This window comes from Lichenostomus cassidix, chromosome 3 (genome assembly GCF_008360975.1).
Source record: "Lichenostomus cassidix isolate B80296 chromosome 3, HeHo_3.0, whole genome shotgun sequence".
Taxonomy (NCBI): domain Eukaryota; kingdom Metazoa; phylum Chordata; class Aves; order Passeriformes; family Meliphagidae; genus Lichenostomus; species Lichenostomus cassidix.
Genome location: NC_139483.1, coordinates 45,061,635 through 45,082,135, shown reverse-complemented (window position 1 = coordinate 45,082,135; position 20,501 = coordinate 45,061,635). Strand labels below are relative to the sequence as shown.

General features: G+C 36.4%; 1 protein-coding gene across 5 annotated transcripts in view; it reads right to left on the bottom strand.

Moving 5' to 3' along the window:
• The window catches only part of FMN2 (formin 2), a 159,790-nt gene that overhangs the window by 84,911 nt on the left and 54,378 nt on the right, over positions 1 to 20,501 (bottom strand). For 3 of the 5 annotated variants that reach the window (XM_085055553.1, XM_085055552.1, XM_085055554.1), the window contains 3 exons: positions 18,438 to 20,161; positions 17,242 to 17,386; positions 6,695 to 6,782 (listed from right to left, as the gene is read on the bottom strand). In XM_085055553.1, coding sequence (XP_084911679.1) covers positions 6,695 to 6,782; positions 17,242 to 17,386; positions 18,438 to 20,161 — 1,957 coding nt within the window. The remainder of the gene's footprint in view (positions 1 to 6,694; positions 6,783 to 17,241; positions 17,387 to 18,437; positions 20,162 to 20,501) is intronic. The other 2 variants (XM_085055556.1, XM_085055555.1) reach the window with 2 other exon arrangements.

Here is a 20,501-nt window from a genome sequence, read left to right as displayed (position 1 = left end):
GTATTTAACTTGTTAGCAGCTATATAAGTGGAATTAATTTTTGAATACAAATTCTTCATGTATATAAATGTATTCAAATCTGACAAACGTGACAAAAGACAAAGATTGTTTTGGCAAATATCCTTGTCTTCTAAAATTTTTGATTTAATGAAAAAATATGTCAATGTATTATTGGAAGTTCTTAGTTAACAGGGATTTCTTAATTTTAATAAATGCTAAAACCTCTATGTAGATCAGCAATATATGAGTATGATCAGTGGAAAATATTTCTGCTATAAAAGAGAGACAAGGTGCTCTTTTTCTCCCTTCCCCCACCCAATTTTTACATGTAACTAATGCTAATAGCACATATTTTGTTGCTTTTATGCTAAAAATTTTGTAACATCCCTCTTCTGAGTGAGTACACAGCACAAAAATGAGAAATAACAGTACTACTTTTTTTTTTTTTTTTTCCTTTTGGGAGAAAAGAAGTTTCCTGAAACTTTTCTCTCAAATTTTCAAAAAGTTAGATCAGACTTTCAAGAAGAAAATCCCACTGTTTCAACTGAAACACCAGACGGACAATGCAGTTACATTTTCTTACAAAACTTCTGTATTAAATTACATTCATATGTTCTTAACAACAACAAAAATCTTTAATTATCCAAACTATCCAATGTGGCAGTAATTAGTCTCTGCTGATTCAAATGTTGTGAAGAAAACTCAATATTATTTTCCTCATTTAAAACCCTAAACTTATCTTCTTTAAAATGCATTTTGCACTAGAGAAAAAATGGTATAATTCTAGAAATTTGTTTTAAAGTGAAAATTACAAAGAGACATATGACATAAAGCATTCAGTTCCTTTTGTGGTGATACTAATGTTTCTGTCCTTCATTATCTGGATGTAATGCATGTATATAAAAAGAAAATTATAATTGAAGTTGTATTTTTCCTTTAACAACCATCCTATTGCTTTATTGACCTCTGGTCGCTGTAAAGTAAGTTTCAGAAAATCTTAGAAGGTAGAAAGGAGACTTGAGGCATGCTTAAAATACTCAGGACTGGCTTTCAGGACCTTCACCCACAGCTCAGGGGTTTATGCCACATCCATTGGAAACCCCACCTGTCTCCAAGGACCTTTGTTGTCCTTCCTCCCTAACTGTGTCTGGCAGGAGTGGCCAAACAAAGGCTCCAAAATCACTGCTCAATACAGAACACTGTGGGCACAGTAACAGCATCAAAGCAATAGAAACATCTGCAGCAATACATATGTGTGACACTCTCATTTAACTCTAGTCTGTACTCTATAAAAGTAATTTTGTGTATTCCATTGTTTTCCTTACCAATAATTTCCCAATAGGAGCTTGTAAAGTAATTATAAGCAAATAAAACATTTAAGCATACAATCTGACAGCAGGCATAATGTAATGAATATGGTAGCATAAAGTCAAGAAGAAACAGAGGAATAAGACTCAGAATTATGGTGTGAAGTTTTGAGGAAGTGCTAGCACACAAGACAGAAAAATGCTGAATCAAACCAATCTTTCCTAGGGTGTGTCTCTTGAAGAATCTAAGTAGGTGTTGGAAAAGCTATCAGAGGAGAAGTTTAAATCATAATCATTTAAGGTTTGGGGTGTTTGCATGCACAATATTTGATTAAGAAAAAAAAAGAAACATTTAAATAATTTAAATTCTCTATTGATAAACCAGAAGTAATAGGTAAAGTTTCAAACTCTGTTATCAACCTGCACTGATTGCAATCCCTTCATTTATCATTTATTTAATAAAGAAATACAGACTTGCCACCCAACAGAAAAAAGAAAAGGTCTGCATATCTTCCTACAGCCAACATTTTTTCCCATAACTTAAATGGACAGAAATAACAATTTTGGGCAGCAGGTTTGCTTATACTTTCTAGTGTAACAGTGGCCAAATAACTTGATCCAATCATGTCTTGTTTTGTCCTCATGACTTGTTTAATCAGTAAGATATCTTTTAGGAAGACACTGAAAAATGAGTATTAGGAGTTTCAAATGATTATGCTTGTACACACACATTTCTGTTAGGATAAATAATGCTCAGATCACCTCTGTACTTTCCATAAAATAAACCAATCCTGAGTCTTATTTTCCAGATGTTCAGTCATTCTTTCCTGATTGCTTTCCATTTAGAGCATCTCTTGGAACCAGACTATGTGATAGTTCAATGCATGAATAATTCCTGCACAAAACATTGAAATAATGCAGTGTAAGAGACACTCTATCATCCTTCCCCAATGAAATAATTTAGTTAAGCCTTTGACAAAGTCTCTCCTTGCTCATCATTTCTACATGTCAGCATGACTGGTCAAGTAAGAAAACAAGCCCAAGATTTTCTCATGTTCTTTTGCCACTAATAGTCAAATACTAAAAAACAAACATTTATTTTTCTTGCTAACATTTAAAGTATGTTCACTTCCTGCACATCTGTCTTGAATTCAGGGCAGAAGACATGTTTGTTGTCCAAAGTTGTATTGCTGTTAGCAGAACAAACTCTGCTGTAGATATAACTTCCAGTTAAATAAGCTCAAATCCCGATTACAAGGCTGGTTTTTACCAGCTGTTAGGTGAATCTGCCTGCACTTTCTGTAACTGTTTTTGCTATTTCTTTCTTTGTTATGGGCTGTAATAGAAAGTGACTTGGCTTTCCTCTTTTTTTTTTCCCTGCGGATATCAGAGTGGGACAGGTAGCTCCATCAAATTCTGCAGATTAACAGTGTCTCAGAGAGGGGGGGAAAAAATTTATTAAATGAGTATCATGAGCAAAGTCATCCAAAATTCAGAAGCAGAAATCTCAAAACTACTTCCAACAGACCCAGGGCAACCACAAGGTGTTATGCAAAACCTTACAGAAAAATAGTTAAGAGTATTTTATAGTATTAAGTATAAGCAACACAGTGTCTGAAGTGACAAACACTGTTAAGAGAAACTTACTGAATTGGAAAAGGTTACAGATTTCAAAAGACAAAGAATTGCATATGCCATTTTTCACAGACATTTACAAGGGATGCTCAGAACTGAGACGATTTTGGTGACCCAAAGAATAATTTCCATATATGAAATAAATACTAGATAAAAATCTTGCTGCGTAATAAATGTAATATTTAGCTGCACAAAATCCAAAATTTGCCTTTTCTTCTAAGCTGACATACTCAGTTTAATTTTTTCCTTCTATTTTTACACATACACAGAAGAACTTTTTGCTATTATAGCACTACCAGTACAAGTTGTAAACACAGAGGAGGATACACTGTTTCTATATAAACAAAGTGATTGGGGAAGTCACTAACAGAGTTATTGTCTGCAGCATGGCTGCAACTTCAAACAGTTGTTACATTTCAGGTGCTGGCAGACAACAAGATATACCTTATTTACAAGACGTGGTCCTGAAATGCATACACTGGCTTAACAAGTAATTGTATTTTAATGTATAGGGTGCTCCTCATAGGCTACTCTATGCAGATAAACCAGAATCTTCTTGTATGTCTAATTTAGGCACACTTTACATCTCTGAAATGTTAAGAAAAACCCCAGAATACCAATGTTAAACCCAAAGTCTTTTCTCTAGGAAGAAAATCTGACTATAAAGGAAAAAGAGGTAAGAAGTGCTTGTTTGGCATTTCTCAAGCTTTGTCCATATCACACAGCCAACTACAGCAACATTTCCAGTGGGAACATAATACTGGATAAAGGATATTTGCGGTATGGTGAAAGATACAAAAGCAAGCAAAACGCCTGGATAAAGTGTTTTGCATAGTTGATAGATGATTGCAAAAAACCAGACATCAGTAAAACCTTGCATGAAATCAGAGAAACCACGAGTATTCATTTTTGTACTAATAACAGAGAAATGGCACTGCAACTAAAGAGCCCAACCAACATTTCTTACAGTTCTAGCCTTGACTGCATAAAAAGATGAGAGTTCTGTTAGCAATTAGAATCCACTAAAAAAAACCCCAACAAAACAAAAATTAACCTACAAACTTTAAAGCACTACTAGAAAGACACACTAGAGTTCAAAACAAATGTGCTCTGATTATTACAACTACTCCTTCCACTCGGTAAAAATATTTTAAAAGCACACAAGCTCTGGGCATTTGTCTTACTAAACCTATTTTCAAAGCTGGAAGCAGACAAATGCAATTCTACCAAGCAGACACTTAACAGCCATAATAGATGGAATCTATTTAAGATACATTACAATATACTGAGATCTTCTATTAAATGCTATCTGATCAGATATGCAGCCAATATTTCATCATTATTTTTTATCTTAAAAAGCAAATAAAAATACACCAAAAAACACCAACCAAAGAGTAAATATTTTACAAGACATTAAATATATCACTTGACCAGGTCTCAAACTATTTTTAAGTCTTCATCTAAACACAATATGACTTAAAACTTGAAATGTTAAATTTATTAGGTGAATTAGTACCCAGCAGAATTGTTTTCCCTTTTGTTCATGTAGAACTTGAAAATTTTTCAAAGCAGTAGAAAAATACAACACAGTAAGTAGCATGCAAAATGAGAAATGGAATATCACACTGCATTGAAATTTTCTCTCTCCTTCTGGGTGCTTTTCTGAGGCCAGTAAAAAAAAAATTCATTTCTGCAATTTGCATGAACATCACATTGTAAAAATATGCTTTATGTTTAATGTAGGGAATATTTATAAGAAAGCTATAAAGAAAGTTGCCTAGTACCACAAATTGGCAAGGGGGGGGAAGTCTCATTTGACTGCATTTCTTATTTATGGAAAACCATTGCTTGCATTCTACTGAGTGAGATATGGGTAATTTTACATGTCAGAATAGATCAAACATGGAAAAAACTCAAAGCCACTACTAAAACCATGAGCCAGGACACAAAAACCACTGATCATGTTTTTGCTGTAATCATTGTCATACAACTTAAATATTAATGTATAAAGATGTAAATATATTAACTGACTATTTTTGTTAAGGCAAGCACTCGATAATTATTTGAATTTTTGTTAGTACATTCTTGTTGGTATATTTAAATTGCAGTAGAAAAACCAGTATGTTATAACACTTAAAAATATGTAAAGAGCTTTCTTTTTTAATAAGGAATTAAAACCAGTGCATACATAGAAGTAAAGCTAAATAGTTGGGGTTGTGATTCTATAATTTCTGCATGGGCTCTATGGTCAGATCACTCAGAGACCTCTGCACAGAGTGACTGATGCCAGAAATACTTCTGGGTGAGATCTCTGTTTTCCTTGCCCCCACCATGCAAATTTCTTTCCTGCTCCTCACCACTTTTCCTTCACGCCTATTTTATGTTCTTGAAAAAGAAAAAGGAAAAAAAAAAAAAAGAAAATACTTTTAGCACCAACCATTTTCACAAATTTCCCCACCAGACAAAAGTTTTCTCATGTTTGTTCAATCATTTCTGCACAGCAAGGGAATAAGAGAACTATTAAAATTCCCTTTTGCAAAGACTTTTGGTTTTAGAAAACAGCTATTGTAAGAGGAATATACAAAATCTGCACACAGCTCTTAGATGATCATGTGTGCTTAATATTGTAATAGGATAAAGGTTAAGAATAATATTGTTTGACCCCTTCAACTACTGACATTCATGCCATGTTATTGTTAGTGTTGCATGTTAAGCAAGCAAATTTTCAATGAACTTGTGTTGGCTTTACCACAGACACAGATGTTAGGCGGACTCCTTTTTTCATAAGGTTCTCATTATTAACTGAAACCAAGTTGAATATTTGACTGAAGGAAAGGACCATATCATTGTTTTCAGATTTTGCTCTATGACTTAACTGAACTACATCTGCCAGCTTTGGAAATACCAAGTACTTCTTGGCGCCAGTACTGGCGCCTTGCTCTATGACTACCATCTTAAGCGCTTCAGCTTGAGGAAGTCTAGTAACCATCAAAACAGTTTAATAAAACTGTAAAACTGTGATTAAGAGTTACTCACTAGCTGACAGAGTGCTCTCAAATTTGTTCTATTTATGAATAATTTTGCAAAATAAGCAAATCATAGTAAACTGAATGCATGGCCGTAAATATGTAGCCTAGAAAGTTCACAAGATGTTTTTGTGATTTATGAAGTCTGTGTTATACTTGAAACCACATTTATTTAATAGATAGGCTGGCACTTCACAGGATAATTCAATCTGCTTCAAATCTATCCAAAGCCTTTGGGAAACATAAGGGATGCTCTGAATCTAAATGCAATTCCACTTTTCACCTTTTTGCACTACTGTCTCTTAGCATAAATGTGAAAAGTATTACACTCCTCCAAAAGACCTCACTTTATAAAAAATGCTGTTGAAGATGAAAGAACTCCACAGTTTGTGCTAACCCAAATATAGGAACTATTTTATAAAGCAAATAAATTTAATGTTATAATTCACTTTTCTAGCTATGTCTCAAGGCTATCTGAATTAAAACAAACTACACATCACTCTTTCTTCCTCAAAAAGACCAAAAATCAAAATGCCTATATTATATACCACTTATATAACTGATGCTGAAAGGGGAATATAAATGACAGAAGAAGATATTTTCAAAAACAATTGAGTAAAAAAGGCCTCATATTAATTTATTTTACATATCAAAAGATAGAAATACTTAGCATTTCCAGATTATTAATTATGTGATCTGAGAATAATCAATAGTTATTTCACTTACCATGCTGAATGTCCCTCATGTCTAAATGAAGGCTAGACATTAATATTCCAACAGCTTGAGATCTTTTGTTACTTAACAACTTGACAACCTGCCAAAAGAAACACAACTGTTATTATCAATCTGCAGGATAATGTACAAGATATTTTGCATTACTAACAGCATATTCAAGAAATAGTGCTTTGTAATCTATATACACATCTAAAAATGAGCAAAATTATTATTTTTAAAGTTTTCTTCTGCTGTATAAATCCATTACAAGTGTATGTAACTGTGTCACCTAGTTGAATTTAGTCCTAAAAGAGTCACTATAAAAGCTCCCCTAGTCTTCCTTCTTCATTAGAATACACACTTTCAACTTCACACTGATGTTACTTAGTGTATGAAACACGCTGTCAAATAAAAAAATTCCAACTGTGTCTATCTTGGAATTGCTTTGGTTTCCAAAACCACACAATGATTTCCATGTTTGATGTAAGTTAAAACTGTGAGAATTTGTATTTTATTTGAATGTTTGACGTAGTAGGCGCCAATATGAATTTTATTTAAAAATCAAAATAACCACGTACACATTGGGGTTTTCTTTGATCACTTTAAGGAATATAAAAGGTCACAAAGGTTTTTTATTCAAAATAGAAAAAAAAAACCAGCCCAAAATCAAGCCATCAAAACGTCTTGCTTTAGGGGGTTAAAATCAGTGATTAAAATAGATTTCCATAGAAGTAGGTTTTGCAAGCATAAAAGCAGCCTGTAATTCCCAGACTGTCTTCCATAGGGCTCTAAGTTGTTTTAATTCAATTTGGTTTAAATTTTATATCATAGTTAGGAGAAGCAAGTAACACCAGGAAAGGACTCTTATCTGTAAAACAATGTGATTCTAGATGAAGTACTTTTCAATGTGGGGATACAACCATAGCATAGAAGAAAGAGTTTAATATCTAATCTACTTAGGTTGCCGAGTTTTACGGTACTAAGCACACTGATGAAAACCTTTGTGAGTCACTTGGAGAAAAAAAGAAAACCAGATAATTAGAACGGTAAGATCAAGTCAGAAAATATATACATATTTTTTCAAGCTACACAGTTGCTATTGTAGCACCAAGAGGCTGTATTATCTACAGCCACACTGTCAAAATTATTTTAAAAATGATTAACAGAAAAGATATTAGGAAATGTAGAATTAATGTAGCCAGAGTAAAGAATTTCATGATCCAGTTCACATCTTAAAAATTCATAAAAGTACCCAGTTTGCCCAGTGATTCACTGATTCACTGATTCATTTCCAACTTTGATTCACTTACATTTTCAGACAGAGGTTTGTACACTGATGTTTGAACAGTAGAAAAGAAGGAAAAGCCTGACCCAGAACTCTGCCACTGGAACTACTGAGGAAAGGAAACTTGAGAAACTCACAGTGCTTACAGTATAGGTTTTCAGAGGATGTGGCTGGCTAGCCAATTGTTCAATTTGATTTTTTTCCCTTCTTAAACCTTCATAACCATTGATTATGAAGACATTTCATACCCCTTTCCTCACAGATGCCAAACTAGCTGCAGTGGAGTGAAAACACAGCTGCAGAAGCCCTGAAGTTAAGGGGCTAATGTGTATGTCCCAAGCACGGACAGCCGGATAGCCGTGCGGCCAGGCAAGGATTGCTGGTAATAACATGCTGTGAGAAGTAGCAGGATGTGGCTGGAGAAGGGGGCCATGCAGGGCTAAGGCAGCAGTTTTCTGGGACACAGGACCTGGTTCTGGCTCCTGGAGGTAAGCACAACATGGCACAGTGCAAATTCAGGAATGATGTTGAGAAAAGGCCACGGACTGTTGATGAAAAGCCTACCCAGCAGTGGGGTATCGAGACACCAGAGACCTCCTGAAGCCCTCCAACCCATTTCAAGAAAGGTCTAGAGGAGTGAACTCTGTATGATAAGCTTCTTGCTTTTTATGCAAATCAGTTATCTCCAGGGTGGAGAAAACTTACCTATAAATAGGTACCCCCATGAAGCTCAGGTATGCATGCTCCAGGACTCTGGACATCCCATTAACTGGATCAATATGGGAGCAAGGACTGGTGATCTTCCTCCCTCCCTCTCTCCAATTTCTCTAACTCTACCCTTTTATTCAAAACCCCCCACTGTGCTTATACTGGAAAATAAGGGAATAACATATCAATTTCCATGACAGGAGTATAATTTCCTAGTAAAAATTTGTAAGCTTTTACAGACCTTCTGACTTTTGTCATTCCTGTTTGACCATGAGCATCAGCACAGCTGTGTGTTCCCCTCCTTTTTGGGGTGGGATGCCACAACAGCAAAACCACTGCTCATTAAGTGAAAATTTTAACAGTAGAAAACAAGTATGTCATAACTGATGTTCACAAGGTTAAAGACCCAAATTCAAGGCATGGCTCCTGACATCACCTGTCAAAAATTAGCAAGAAATTCCTATGCAATTGTCTAATCCATGTAATATATTATTAGGAATTTAAAACTGAAATCAAATGGACTGAAATAGGATAGCATAGTAGATTTTTCTGAATTCAAAGGGAAAACTAATGTAATTCAGAAAAATAGAATTAGAATATCCTGCCCTGGTCTTCTAATACCCTATTATCACTGTAAATATTTTTTAAAATGGAACATAAATTTCATTTAAGCCTGGAACTGAGATAAAGCTGGGTCAATATGAGATTTGAATATGAGAGAAGCTGTTATCGATTTACTTCAGCGCAGCTACAAAGGGATTACAAAATAAAGTAGATCTTGGGTAGCAAGGTATGGATCAAATATCTCTAACAATTAAGTTTCAATCTCTAACAGCAACCAAACAAGCATCTTTCTTTCTATTAAAAAAAAAAAAGTGGGTACAAAATTTCAAAACAAACAATTTCTTCAAGTGGTGTTGCTATGATACCCTACTTGAAGAAAAGGCAGAACAACACAAAGAAACAATGTGGTATGTTATATAACAGAAGTTCAAAACCTTCTCCTTAAAGCTGTGCATTTCAACAACATTGAGAAGGCTGAATTTGGTATGGAAGATGTTAGGGAAACTTGATTTCAGCTCCCATCATTATTGCTCAAGCAATATCTTAATAGCATAACTTTAACTTGCTGGTGTCAACATATAGAAGGAGTCCTTTACTGCCTTTATTTTGAACAAGAAAACTAACCCAAAGCTGGCAAATAAAGTGAATTAAAAATCAAATGCAAACTCATTGCAAAAGTCCTATCAGAAAACAGCAGTCACACAAAGTGGCAAAGACCTCATCTGAAGTAAGTTTGTACACTTCCTGTCACTCAGATTCTGCAAAAATTAAGTAGAAATGGAACTGATGCAAGGTACGATATTGTCCAGAAGTAAAACCAAACAAAAGAAGAAAACTGAGATTAAAAAAGCTTTGTTAAGTAGTCTTCTGCAAAACAAAATTACAACTGCATTAAAGTGTGAGCCTACCTAGAACCAACTTGACCTTTCCAAAGGAAGTAGAACCACACTGTTCTCTCTTGGAGGTCCAAAGCAGGGATGAGCTGGAGTCCATTCCTGGGACTCTCCCACTTCTAATTCAGCCCCCATGTATTATCATTTTTACTTCAAATTGTGAAATCACAGTTTTTATCTTCCATCAGCATTCTATAGCTCAGAGAGCAACTAAGATCAGGCTTACAAATACAACAAGGGACCAACAGTAGAGAAAAAAGAGCCAAATAATCTTTGTTGTTATCATGCAGGCTAGAACATGATTCCTGTCACTGCTGTAGCACCAGACTTAGTGACATAGTAGATCCTTTCAAGTCCTGGCTTAAAAGTTAGCTGGAAAAAGAAGCTGTTTCTTTGAAAGTGAGCTGATAGACAGGAGAACAATAATTTGCTGAGTGCCACATTTTGACAGTGATTAGAAGAAAAACAAAACAAAACAAAAAAACCAAAAGAAACCAAAAACCCAAACCACCCACTGTCCTCATGAAGAAAAAGTTATCTTTGCTGCCAAAATTCTGAACCATGATGACACTGAAGGAGTGACAAAGAGCATGACTGTAAGGTGAATGGGTCCAGAACAGCAATAGATAAAGCAGTTTCACATAACAGCTACCAAATTTGTCTGGTTTTATTTAAAATGTAGGGTTTATGTCAACTTTTACACTAATGTCTTTTATGCAGTTCATTCCCATTTCAGTCAATTGCATGAAAACTAGAGTTTCCTCCAATAGAATGGCTGTAACAATACAACACTAATTCAGAAAATATGAATATTAGCATAAATGCCTAAAGTAATTCCCACATTTAAAAGTAAGACAATAAAATAAATCAACTGCATAGTCTGGGCCTACAGGCTACAGACAAGTGACGCCATTTAAAGGCAGAACAACAAAAGTTCGATAAATCCAATCTCTACAAGATCTAAAGCCTCAGACACAATACTCAGCCCCTTTTTAGTTTGGATTCTGGAACTCTGCTTTAAACAAATTTTAAAAAAATAAATGAAAAGGAAGCTAGAGATATTATCTGCAGCCTGAAATCTAGGACAAACTTTCTAATTGTTGAGTGGTCCTCATTGTTGAGCAGTAAACAAACTACATGCCAAATTTATTCCTGATTGTTTAACACAAGCAAAAACAGTCAAAAAGATATTTTGTGAAAGGTAATGCAAGACATATGTTTGATGAGAACCCTGAAGCAAAAATATGAAGATTCCCTTTCCCCAGAATAATATTTAGTTAATGCATGGAATTTTTCAATGATTCTTGCTTTCTGGTTCTGACTTTGACTGCCAGCATTTAGAAAAATTCTCACTGGTTAAGAAAACCTCCTTTATGTTACACAAAGTAACATGCAGGAAACTCCACTTTACAAAAGCCTATTGCTCACGATGTGGCAAAGAAGCAGAAATAACAAAGTCCCAAATAAAATGTTAAGAGACAGGATCAGGGCAGCAATGCAGTCACCTTCTCACTAGACATTGGGACAAGTCTTGTCTGGAGATTTAAGTCTATTCCAAGTATAAAATAGGCAACGACAGAAGTGGACCCATCATATCTTTCCCATGCATATCCTTCTTCTAGGTATAACAGAGTAATAATATATTCTTACAGGTGGAGAATTTTGTGTGCATTTTAGTTAACATTTCTTTTGCCTTTTTTTAAAGATAAATCCAGAAGTAACATCTGGCTAATAATGGCAATTTTGAGGTTGGTAACAGGGACTATTTCAAGTAGTGAGGTTGCTTCATTGTAATAAGAGATCAAAACCTTTTCCTTAATACCAACCAAAAAACCCCTAACCCCCCAAACCCAACACCCAGTCCTCACTGTCTAACAATATATCCGTGCTGATGGCACATAATTATTTACAGAGCATCAATAACAAAGCATAATTTTCAGTATCTCTCTGTCTCATATCCTAACCAAAATGGAAAAACCCCTCTAGAAACTATCTGGTTTCTTTCCCCACTGAAGATTTTCATTAGCTATATCTTTGTCATATAATTTTAGATGCAAATTTTTGACATGTTATGCAAATTAGTGAAGTCAAGCAGCCATGTCTGAAACTTTATGCTTGAGGGTAGGGATTAAACATAATATTTACTTTTCATACATTTTCTCTATTACTCTGCCGTGTTATTTCATAAATAAAGCTTTTACTGATATGGATGAGAAACAGTTCATGCTCTTTTGTGGTGCTTTATGACTAAAATAGCACTGTTTGAAATCAACATTATAAAACTACTACTTAGTAGGAGTAACTCTTACTTAGTAGGAGTTGGCTTTTATGAAGAGATTGGTGCCCCAGTTAATAGTCATCATTTATGACATTAGGTTAAATACTTAGATTGTTTTAATGCTGTTAGAAACTAGTTAAGTTAGATAAGCATTGTGTTCTTCAACAGCAGGCTGAGCAATAGTAAAATGTCCCTTACTAAAAAATAAGAACAATGTTCTAACTCTAAGGACTGGCATTTTATTTCTAGAGGTATTCTATTACCACAGCTTCTTTTAAGTCCAGCTTAAAAATTCAAAAATCCTGTAAACCATTACCTAAACTGTTGTATTGATATACCTTTTTTACATTTAAGGCTTTTGAAACCAAACGAAATTTTAGTAACCTACTATTTAGATTGTGAGGTGGAAATGGGAGATTAAAATCTTAATGTCAATAAATTATTAGTGGACTTTCCACATGAGAATATCTTTAACTTTTTTTCATTTACATGATAGATCACAAACACATGGTCTGTGATTGAAAAGTTCATTGCAGTTACATGTATAATATTTTCCAAAAGTACAGTTAGAGGATTATCAGTAAAGATTCTGAAATGACTGTTCAAAAGTTAGGGAAGTAATCTATGCAAGTCAGCTCAGTCCATTCTATATAGCAAGATTTTCTGATTATGTACCATTTTTCCTCTGAACCCATTCAAAGTACACTGGCCAATGTTCACCATGCAAGTATATTTTTAATATTGTATTTGCCATCATTCTTGAGTATGTGGCCTAAATCATAAGATTATCCTTTTTCTTCTTGTTTCACTAATTGCATGGTTTTTAAGTGCTGCAACAACTACTACAATACTTTTTTTTTTTTTTTTTCCACAGGTAACAGATTAATTTATTAAGTAATCATTATGGACTGTGCTCATTCCATACAGTTCACACTAGCTGTGGAAAGGGTTCTATGAAAAGGACTACCCAGCCATGGAATCAAAACTAGTATTGTAATTACATGGCACAGCTAAACAAGGCACAAGAGTGAGTTTTATCCTCTGCTTGGGTCAAACACCACAGGTTTGATGAGAGTGACTATCTGGTGAAAGGATCATCCAGGTCAAGGACACCCCAGTGTCACAAAAAGTTTCTGAGTGAACTTACATTAGACAGCATAAGAGGTGACACAGAATCACAGCTAATATGCTCTATATTTTCAGCTGTCAGATCTCAGTTCTTCACTCCTTCCCCAGTTACTTTTCTTAATCTTCCTTTGCCTCCCTCTTCTTGGCCCTGTTTTCCAAACTACCAGTAAAAGTTAAAAAAAATAACTTCAGGATTATACCTGAAGTCCCTGCTAAGCAACAGAAACAGATCTATAACCTGTAGAGTGGCAAAATTTAAGAAACCCTTTATACAACTAAAAATATATATATGATAAAATTTCACCATAATTCAAGTCTATGAAACAATGTAGACATGAGCAAAAACAGACTTTGTTTTCTTAACATTGACAAAATGAAGGAGACACAAACTGGGGGAAAAATACCCAACCCAAAAAAACTTGCCGTCTAAAGAGCTAAATTTTGGCAAAGTCATAACAAGGACCTATAATGAAAGTCAGACCACTTTAATAGGTAGCAATTGCAGCCCCACCTAGAATATAGGCTATAAAGGAATTTCTTTGAAGATTTAGTAGACATTCTCATTGAGTGAGCCTGCACACATTTACAGCAGCTGAGAATTTGATATATATGCATTAACAAAGCAAAATAAATCATGTTTTTTGCTGTAGCACCAAATAAGAGACAGTAAGAATAAAATCAGCTGCTTTCACAAATTAATATTAACACTTCATTCTTTCTCTTTCTTTAAAAATTCTGGAATGGATTTTAATGTGGCCTTCATTCAATGCAAGATGTAATATTGATTTTTTTAAAGCACTATAGATTTATATTGTATTACTTGCAGATGATCATGCTGAGAAAAGAAAATTACAACCAATACTTGGGTAGGGTGAAATTAACTCATTCATTAAGAAAAGAAACCCCAAACAACCCAGAACAATAAGAATAATTTTACCACTTAAAAAGGACTCACTATTCAGAAATTATATTATGCATATCTGTGTACATACACAACAAACATATGCATATACTCCATAGATTAGAGAATAAGAAGTCCTGTGTGCAGACCAGCAGTGTACTTCAAAATAATTAATCTTTCACCCACTAAAATATCCCAAAACTATTGAATCTTTCTACAGATTAGCTAGAACTCCCCCTCCTGCCATGTGGCCTTCTCTGTAAATACATTTTATTTTGGCTTACTATAAAAACAGTGTTATTAAAATCATATGTTCACACAGAGTACCAAATATTTGATACATTTGAAAGTTATCTGTACATTTTTTCATGACTACTATTTCCAGTGTAGCCAGTTCTTTGTCTCCAATCCATCTAAGCAATACATTCGCTCAGCAGACTCTGCACACCAATGCAAGGAGCAAAACCAATTGCCAGAGCAGAGCATTTCTGGAAAGCAGCAGAGTGAGGGTCCTGGTTCTGTCCTGCACAGTGCTTCTTCATAGCTCAACAGGTGACAAAACACATCTGCTTTGCATAACACGTCCCAGTAAAAATCACTACAGAAACACCATTTGTAAGATCTTTACAACACCCATAACTATCATAGAAGCCACGGAAGTCAGTAACCACTTAAACAGCACTTGGTGCTCCCTGTAAAAACATACTTGTGGAATTACAGCCATGCTTTCCTCAAATAACTTTCTTCTCCTAAACATGGATGGACTTCATTATCCATGTGTTTACTGCAGTATAAATGAAGAGAATTCTAAATATGAAGTCCTGCATTCCAAATTTTCACACATGAGTATTTAACTTTGACATCTGCAATAAACAATAGCTCTAACCATAGTTCTGATGGAAATTTGTGATTATCTGTTTGGTCAATCTTATCTCCCCAGATACTACAGTTCATCAAGTCAGACTTCTCTATTAGACAATTTCTTACTATTTTGGAGAGCAGTATATTTGTTTGATTATCAGAGGAAGAGAAACAGAAGATTCGCTTCTGTGAATGAAGGTCGCCCACAGGAATGTTTGTCCTAGATGACAGCAACTATTTTGCCTTGAAATTCTGTGTGGAAATTTCTGTCAGAAACAACTTGTTCTTTTCAAAGAAGTTAATAATAATCATTTAATTTAGTCATTTTAATTTAGATTTAGCTAGATTTTTTAAATTCACTGACAAATCTAAATTTTTGGTATTGCAATAAAAATAAATACTTAGTATGAAAATCCACATCTAATGTTTATTCATAATCACTATCTGTATTTAAGCTCGCTTTATATTACAGAAGTAAACAGTTACACTTTTTACTCTGTTGAGAGACTTTCATCACCAAATCTTATGAAATGTGCAGGGACCAACAGCATCATCTACACCTTTGTATTCCTTTTTTTGCTTAGTGAACTATGATAGCAATTAAGCTAAGAATAACCATTAAAAAGGACTTTTTCTAGAAAGAGGAAAGAGAAGCAAAGCTCTTGCACTTTGGAGATTTAGTGCAGGACAGCAAGGTAGCAGCAGAACCTTACATTTCCTCCCACCCCAGTTAGTACAGCCTAGTGCAGCACCATGGTACCTGTGTCTGCACTAACCTCCCTATCCATCCATCCATCCATCCATCCATCCATCCATCCATCCATCCAGAGAAAGGTTTTATCCAACACCTTGGGATAACCATCTTAATTTCATTAGCAGTTCTGTTGCCTGCAGCAGGCTTTCAGCACAGTAAAGCACCTGAACATTTATATTGCTGAACAAAATGTGTCTATGGCGGCAAGACCTCCAGAACTAAGAGGTGGAGAACTAATAGGTCATATTCAGCTATTAGAGCTAGTCAACAGAGATTTGAAAGAGACCCACTGTGTATCCAACATGATAAAAAAGTCTTGTACAGCATTAACCTGCATGGCAAAGATGATGGAAATAATTGCCTAGCTTTGAATTCAGTACAGGAATATGAAAGCAAGATAAAACAAGAACTTTTACTGCTGTTTAGGATCCTGCAAAAGACCATTCCCCTCTGTGACCTGAAAGTTTACTTGGAAATTACTTAACATACCACCACAATTTGATTTTTACACAGATACCAAGATTACAGCCAAATAGTCATGTAAACATTCGGATTCAATTCTTTTACTCTGGGGTTTAAACCTCTACATTTTAAAGTATGCTTCCCATTTTTATTATATTGTGCACCATTCTGTCTCAAGAGACCAGTCTGATTAATGTTGGATTTTTCCAAACTGTGCTTGTCATTTATTGTACATATAAACTTTATATTCTTTATATACATAAACACAACACAAACTTAGAACCATTCTGATTGGTATAAAATGAGGAGTTAGATTCTGAAGCATAATTTTTCTCTGAAGTAAAGGTAATTCATATGCAACTTATTATTTAATGTATAAAATTAATCCGAATAATATATACTATGCCTTGCACATCTGCAGTCAATTTCAAAGCATCATATATGCACCTAATTATTTTGATATTATTTTTGTTAAAGTGGATAAAGCAAAGATATTTTAAGAAAATACATACTTGAAACATAATTTATGAAAAAAGAAATTTTCAGTCTTTAACATATACAGCTTTGAAATCCATCCTACATTCTCTCCTTGTCTTATTTTTCCATAGTGTGTGTATATATGGTAACAATTCCACGCCAGACATAATTCATCTCAGCTGCATGCAAAAATCCATCTTTATGTAAAAAACAGCCTAGAAAAGATCCGAAATTAAATGAGTACTCACTTGTTTAGTCTTTGTTTTTGTAATGGTGTCCGAAATGGGTTTCTTCCTCTCTTTAACAGCTGTTTTAGAAAACAGTTCTTCAAACTCATGATAATCTATGGAAGGCTCTTCAATTTTTTCCCACACAAGTGAAGCACTAGAATCTCTAAAGTTAAGCAAAAGACCTATGTAGGGCAATGTCAAACTAAATAAGGTCATAAATGGAGGAGTTAAAAAAATAAAATAGCAGCAATTTAAAAGTTGTTGCCTAAATTCTACTAGCAGCATTTTGATAAGAAATACTGTTGATTCTCCCTCATACTTCTGGGTTTTCTTCTTTGTTCACGCATGATATAGTCAGGTTTATTTATATTCACCCACTCTACATACAAAGGAATAAAAGTAGGCTGTATATAGGCTATAAAACATACAGACACAGACAGGAAGGAAAGTAGAAATAGACAGTTATTTGCAGACCACCTGTGTGACAGTGGCTAGGACTTGAAAAGAAAGAATAAACTTATCGTTAAATAACAGCAGATGGGTTTTACAATTACTATTCAGAGACATAACGAAAATATTTATAAGGAAACTTCTTTTAATGACCAGTAATGATCTGTTACAAAAAAAAAAAAAACTAACCAAAAATCATTAAGTGAAACCAAGTATATAAAAGTCATATCAAAGAAAGAGCTACCAGAATCGCTTTATGCAAATAAATTGCAGATTTAAACTGAGTCTGCTGAGTGTTCAAGGTGGGGAAAAAAGTATTTCTAGGTCACTGAAGAAAGGAAAGAGAATGCGTTCAGCATACATTAATCTAGAAGGAAGACACTACCAAAACCTGCAAGCTGCTCCACAGAGGGACCAACGCTACTTTGAGATTTGTGGGGAATTAAGTATGACATTTTGAAAAACATTTCACAGAACACTTGGTGGCACACAGACACCCCCAGATCTCTGATCAACATGTGGTATGTAACCCCAAAGGACCCAGCAAACATTACCCTCAAAGAGCTTCCATGTGCAAAGAGCTTTTGTGCACTTTAAAGAAAACTGGTACCCTATTTACATATCCAGCTACATATAAAATTCTGTTTGCATCTACATTCTCTTTAAAGACCTACCTAGCAGTAAAGACTTTTCTAATGACCAACGATACTATTAAGAGAGCCATAAAGCAAAAACACCACTCTCTACACAACTCTATGACTTACCTTTTACTGTGGAGTTGAATTCTTGTCCAGTAAAGAGGCTTCATTGGCCGAGAAGGCTCAATCACTTGTTTCCTGCTCGCTTTCTCCTGATTCATCCCCATGGCAAATAAACCAGATGGTAATGGAGGAGGAAGAAAACCACCACCCTGTGGGACCGCGGGGTAGGAACTGCCCTGGAGTGCTGCTGGAAGGGGTGGTGCACTTCCAGGCAATGGTGGTGGGGCTGGGGGAGGCATCCCCAGCCCAGGTAGAGGTGGTGGTGGAGGTGGTATAGCTGCACCAGGCAAGGGAGGTGGTGGAGGGGGCACACCTACACCAGGCAGAGGAGGTGGTGGAGGGGGCACACCTGCACCAGGCAGAGGTGGTGGAGGTGGTACAGCTGCACCAGGCAAGGGAGGTGGTGGAGGGGGCACACCTGCACCAGGTAGAGGTGGTGGTGGAGGTGGTACAGCTGCACCAGGCAGAGGAGGTGGAGGTGGTGGAGGTGGTACAGCTGCACCAGGCAGAGGAGGTGGAGGTGGTGGAGGTGGTACTGCTGCACCAGGAAGAGGAGGTGGAGGGGGCACAGCTGCACCAGGCAGAGGTGGTGGTGGAGGAGGAGGGGGTGGGATACCCACTCCAGGCAGAGGTGGAGGAGGTGGTGGCAGTCCTGCTCCAGGAAGAGGTGGTGCGGGGGGTGGCAATCCCAGGCCAGGCAGAGGAGGAGGTGGGGGAGGGACTCCAGCCCCAGGTAAAGGTGGTGGTGGAGGAGGAGGAGGCGGGATACCCCAACCAGGTAGAGGAGATGGGACTCCTGCTCCAGGCAAAGGTGGTGGTGGTGGTGGTGTAGTGAATCCATGACATGGGAGGGGAGGAGCTGGAGGCACCGTCGAGATCTCTCCAGTTGGCAAATGTGGAGGAGCAGGAGGAAATGGTGACATCATGGCACCTGGGAAAGAGTGGTCCAGGTGTGGCACTGCTGAGACAGCGGAAGGAGGGAGTCCTGAGCCAGGTAGGGGTGGTGGGGGTGGAACTCCTGCTATAAACATGGGAGTAACAAAGGATGGGCCATGTGCTCCAGACAGAGGGGCAGCCTGTTCGGTTGCTGGCAGTGATGGGGGAATGCTACATGTGGGCTCTGGGGGCAAAGAAGGGGGATGTTCACTACAAGTCACAGCTACAGTACTTAGAGGCTGATGGGAAACTGATGTTTCAGTCTCTCCTTCAAATGCAAGGGACAAATCAACTTTGGGTCCTGGAAGAGGTGACTGCGGTATACTCTGTGCTGATTGGCTTGCATCCAGTGGCACTGAGATTAGCTTCGGTGACAGCATTAAGGAGATTTCAGAACAAAATGTGGGCTGTAGTTCTAGAGCTGGCAATTTCTGAGTTGGCCCTTCGCTTTTGCCCCCTTCTAAGTGTGGTGGCGGGGGTGGCTGTGGCAGTGCACTTGCTGAAGGCATTGTAAGTGTTAAGTAATCCTCCGTTGGTGACGTTTGTACAGATCTTGCCTGCGACACAGTCCTGGGTGTTGTCTCCTCTTCATTCCTTTGAAGAGTCACACTGCTGAGTTGCCCAGAGTCTGCGTGTGTGCGCTCATTTTCCTGCTCCCTCCCAGCAGTCTGTACCTCTGCGGCAGGAAACTGTTTCTCTAGTTCTGCAATTTTTGTCCTCAGATCCTCAATAGTTTGCTCAAGTTGTTGGATGACACTGGCACGCTCCTCAGATTTCACCTCAAAATTATCCTTTCAAAGAAAGTAAATAACAAGCACAAAAGAAGATAACATTCATCACTATATGAAAAATTGAATTTAGATCAAAAATATTAGACCAAGAATATTTGTATTTCATAAGTTCAAAAATAAGCTAGTTATGTCAAGCCTTTCAAAAGTGAGGAATCATTCTGGCTCACTACATTTTAAGTGGAAGAAGACAGTTTAGGAAAATTACTTGCTTTAGTATGACACTTCCTTAATCAGTACAAGCATATTTTAGACTGTGATTATACTAGTCAAAACCAAAAATCAGTAGCAATCTCTCCCTCCCTGCAAATATCCTGACCAAGGTAACAACCCAGTGCTGAGC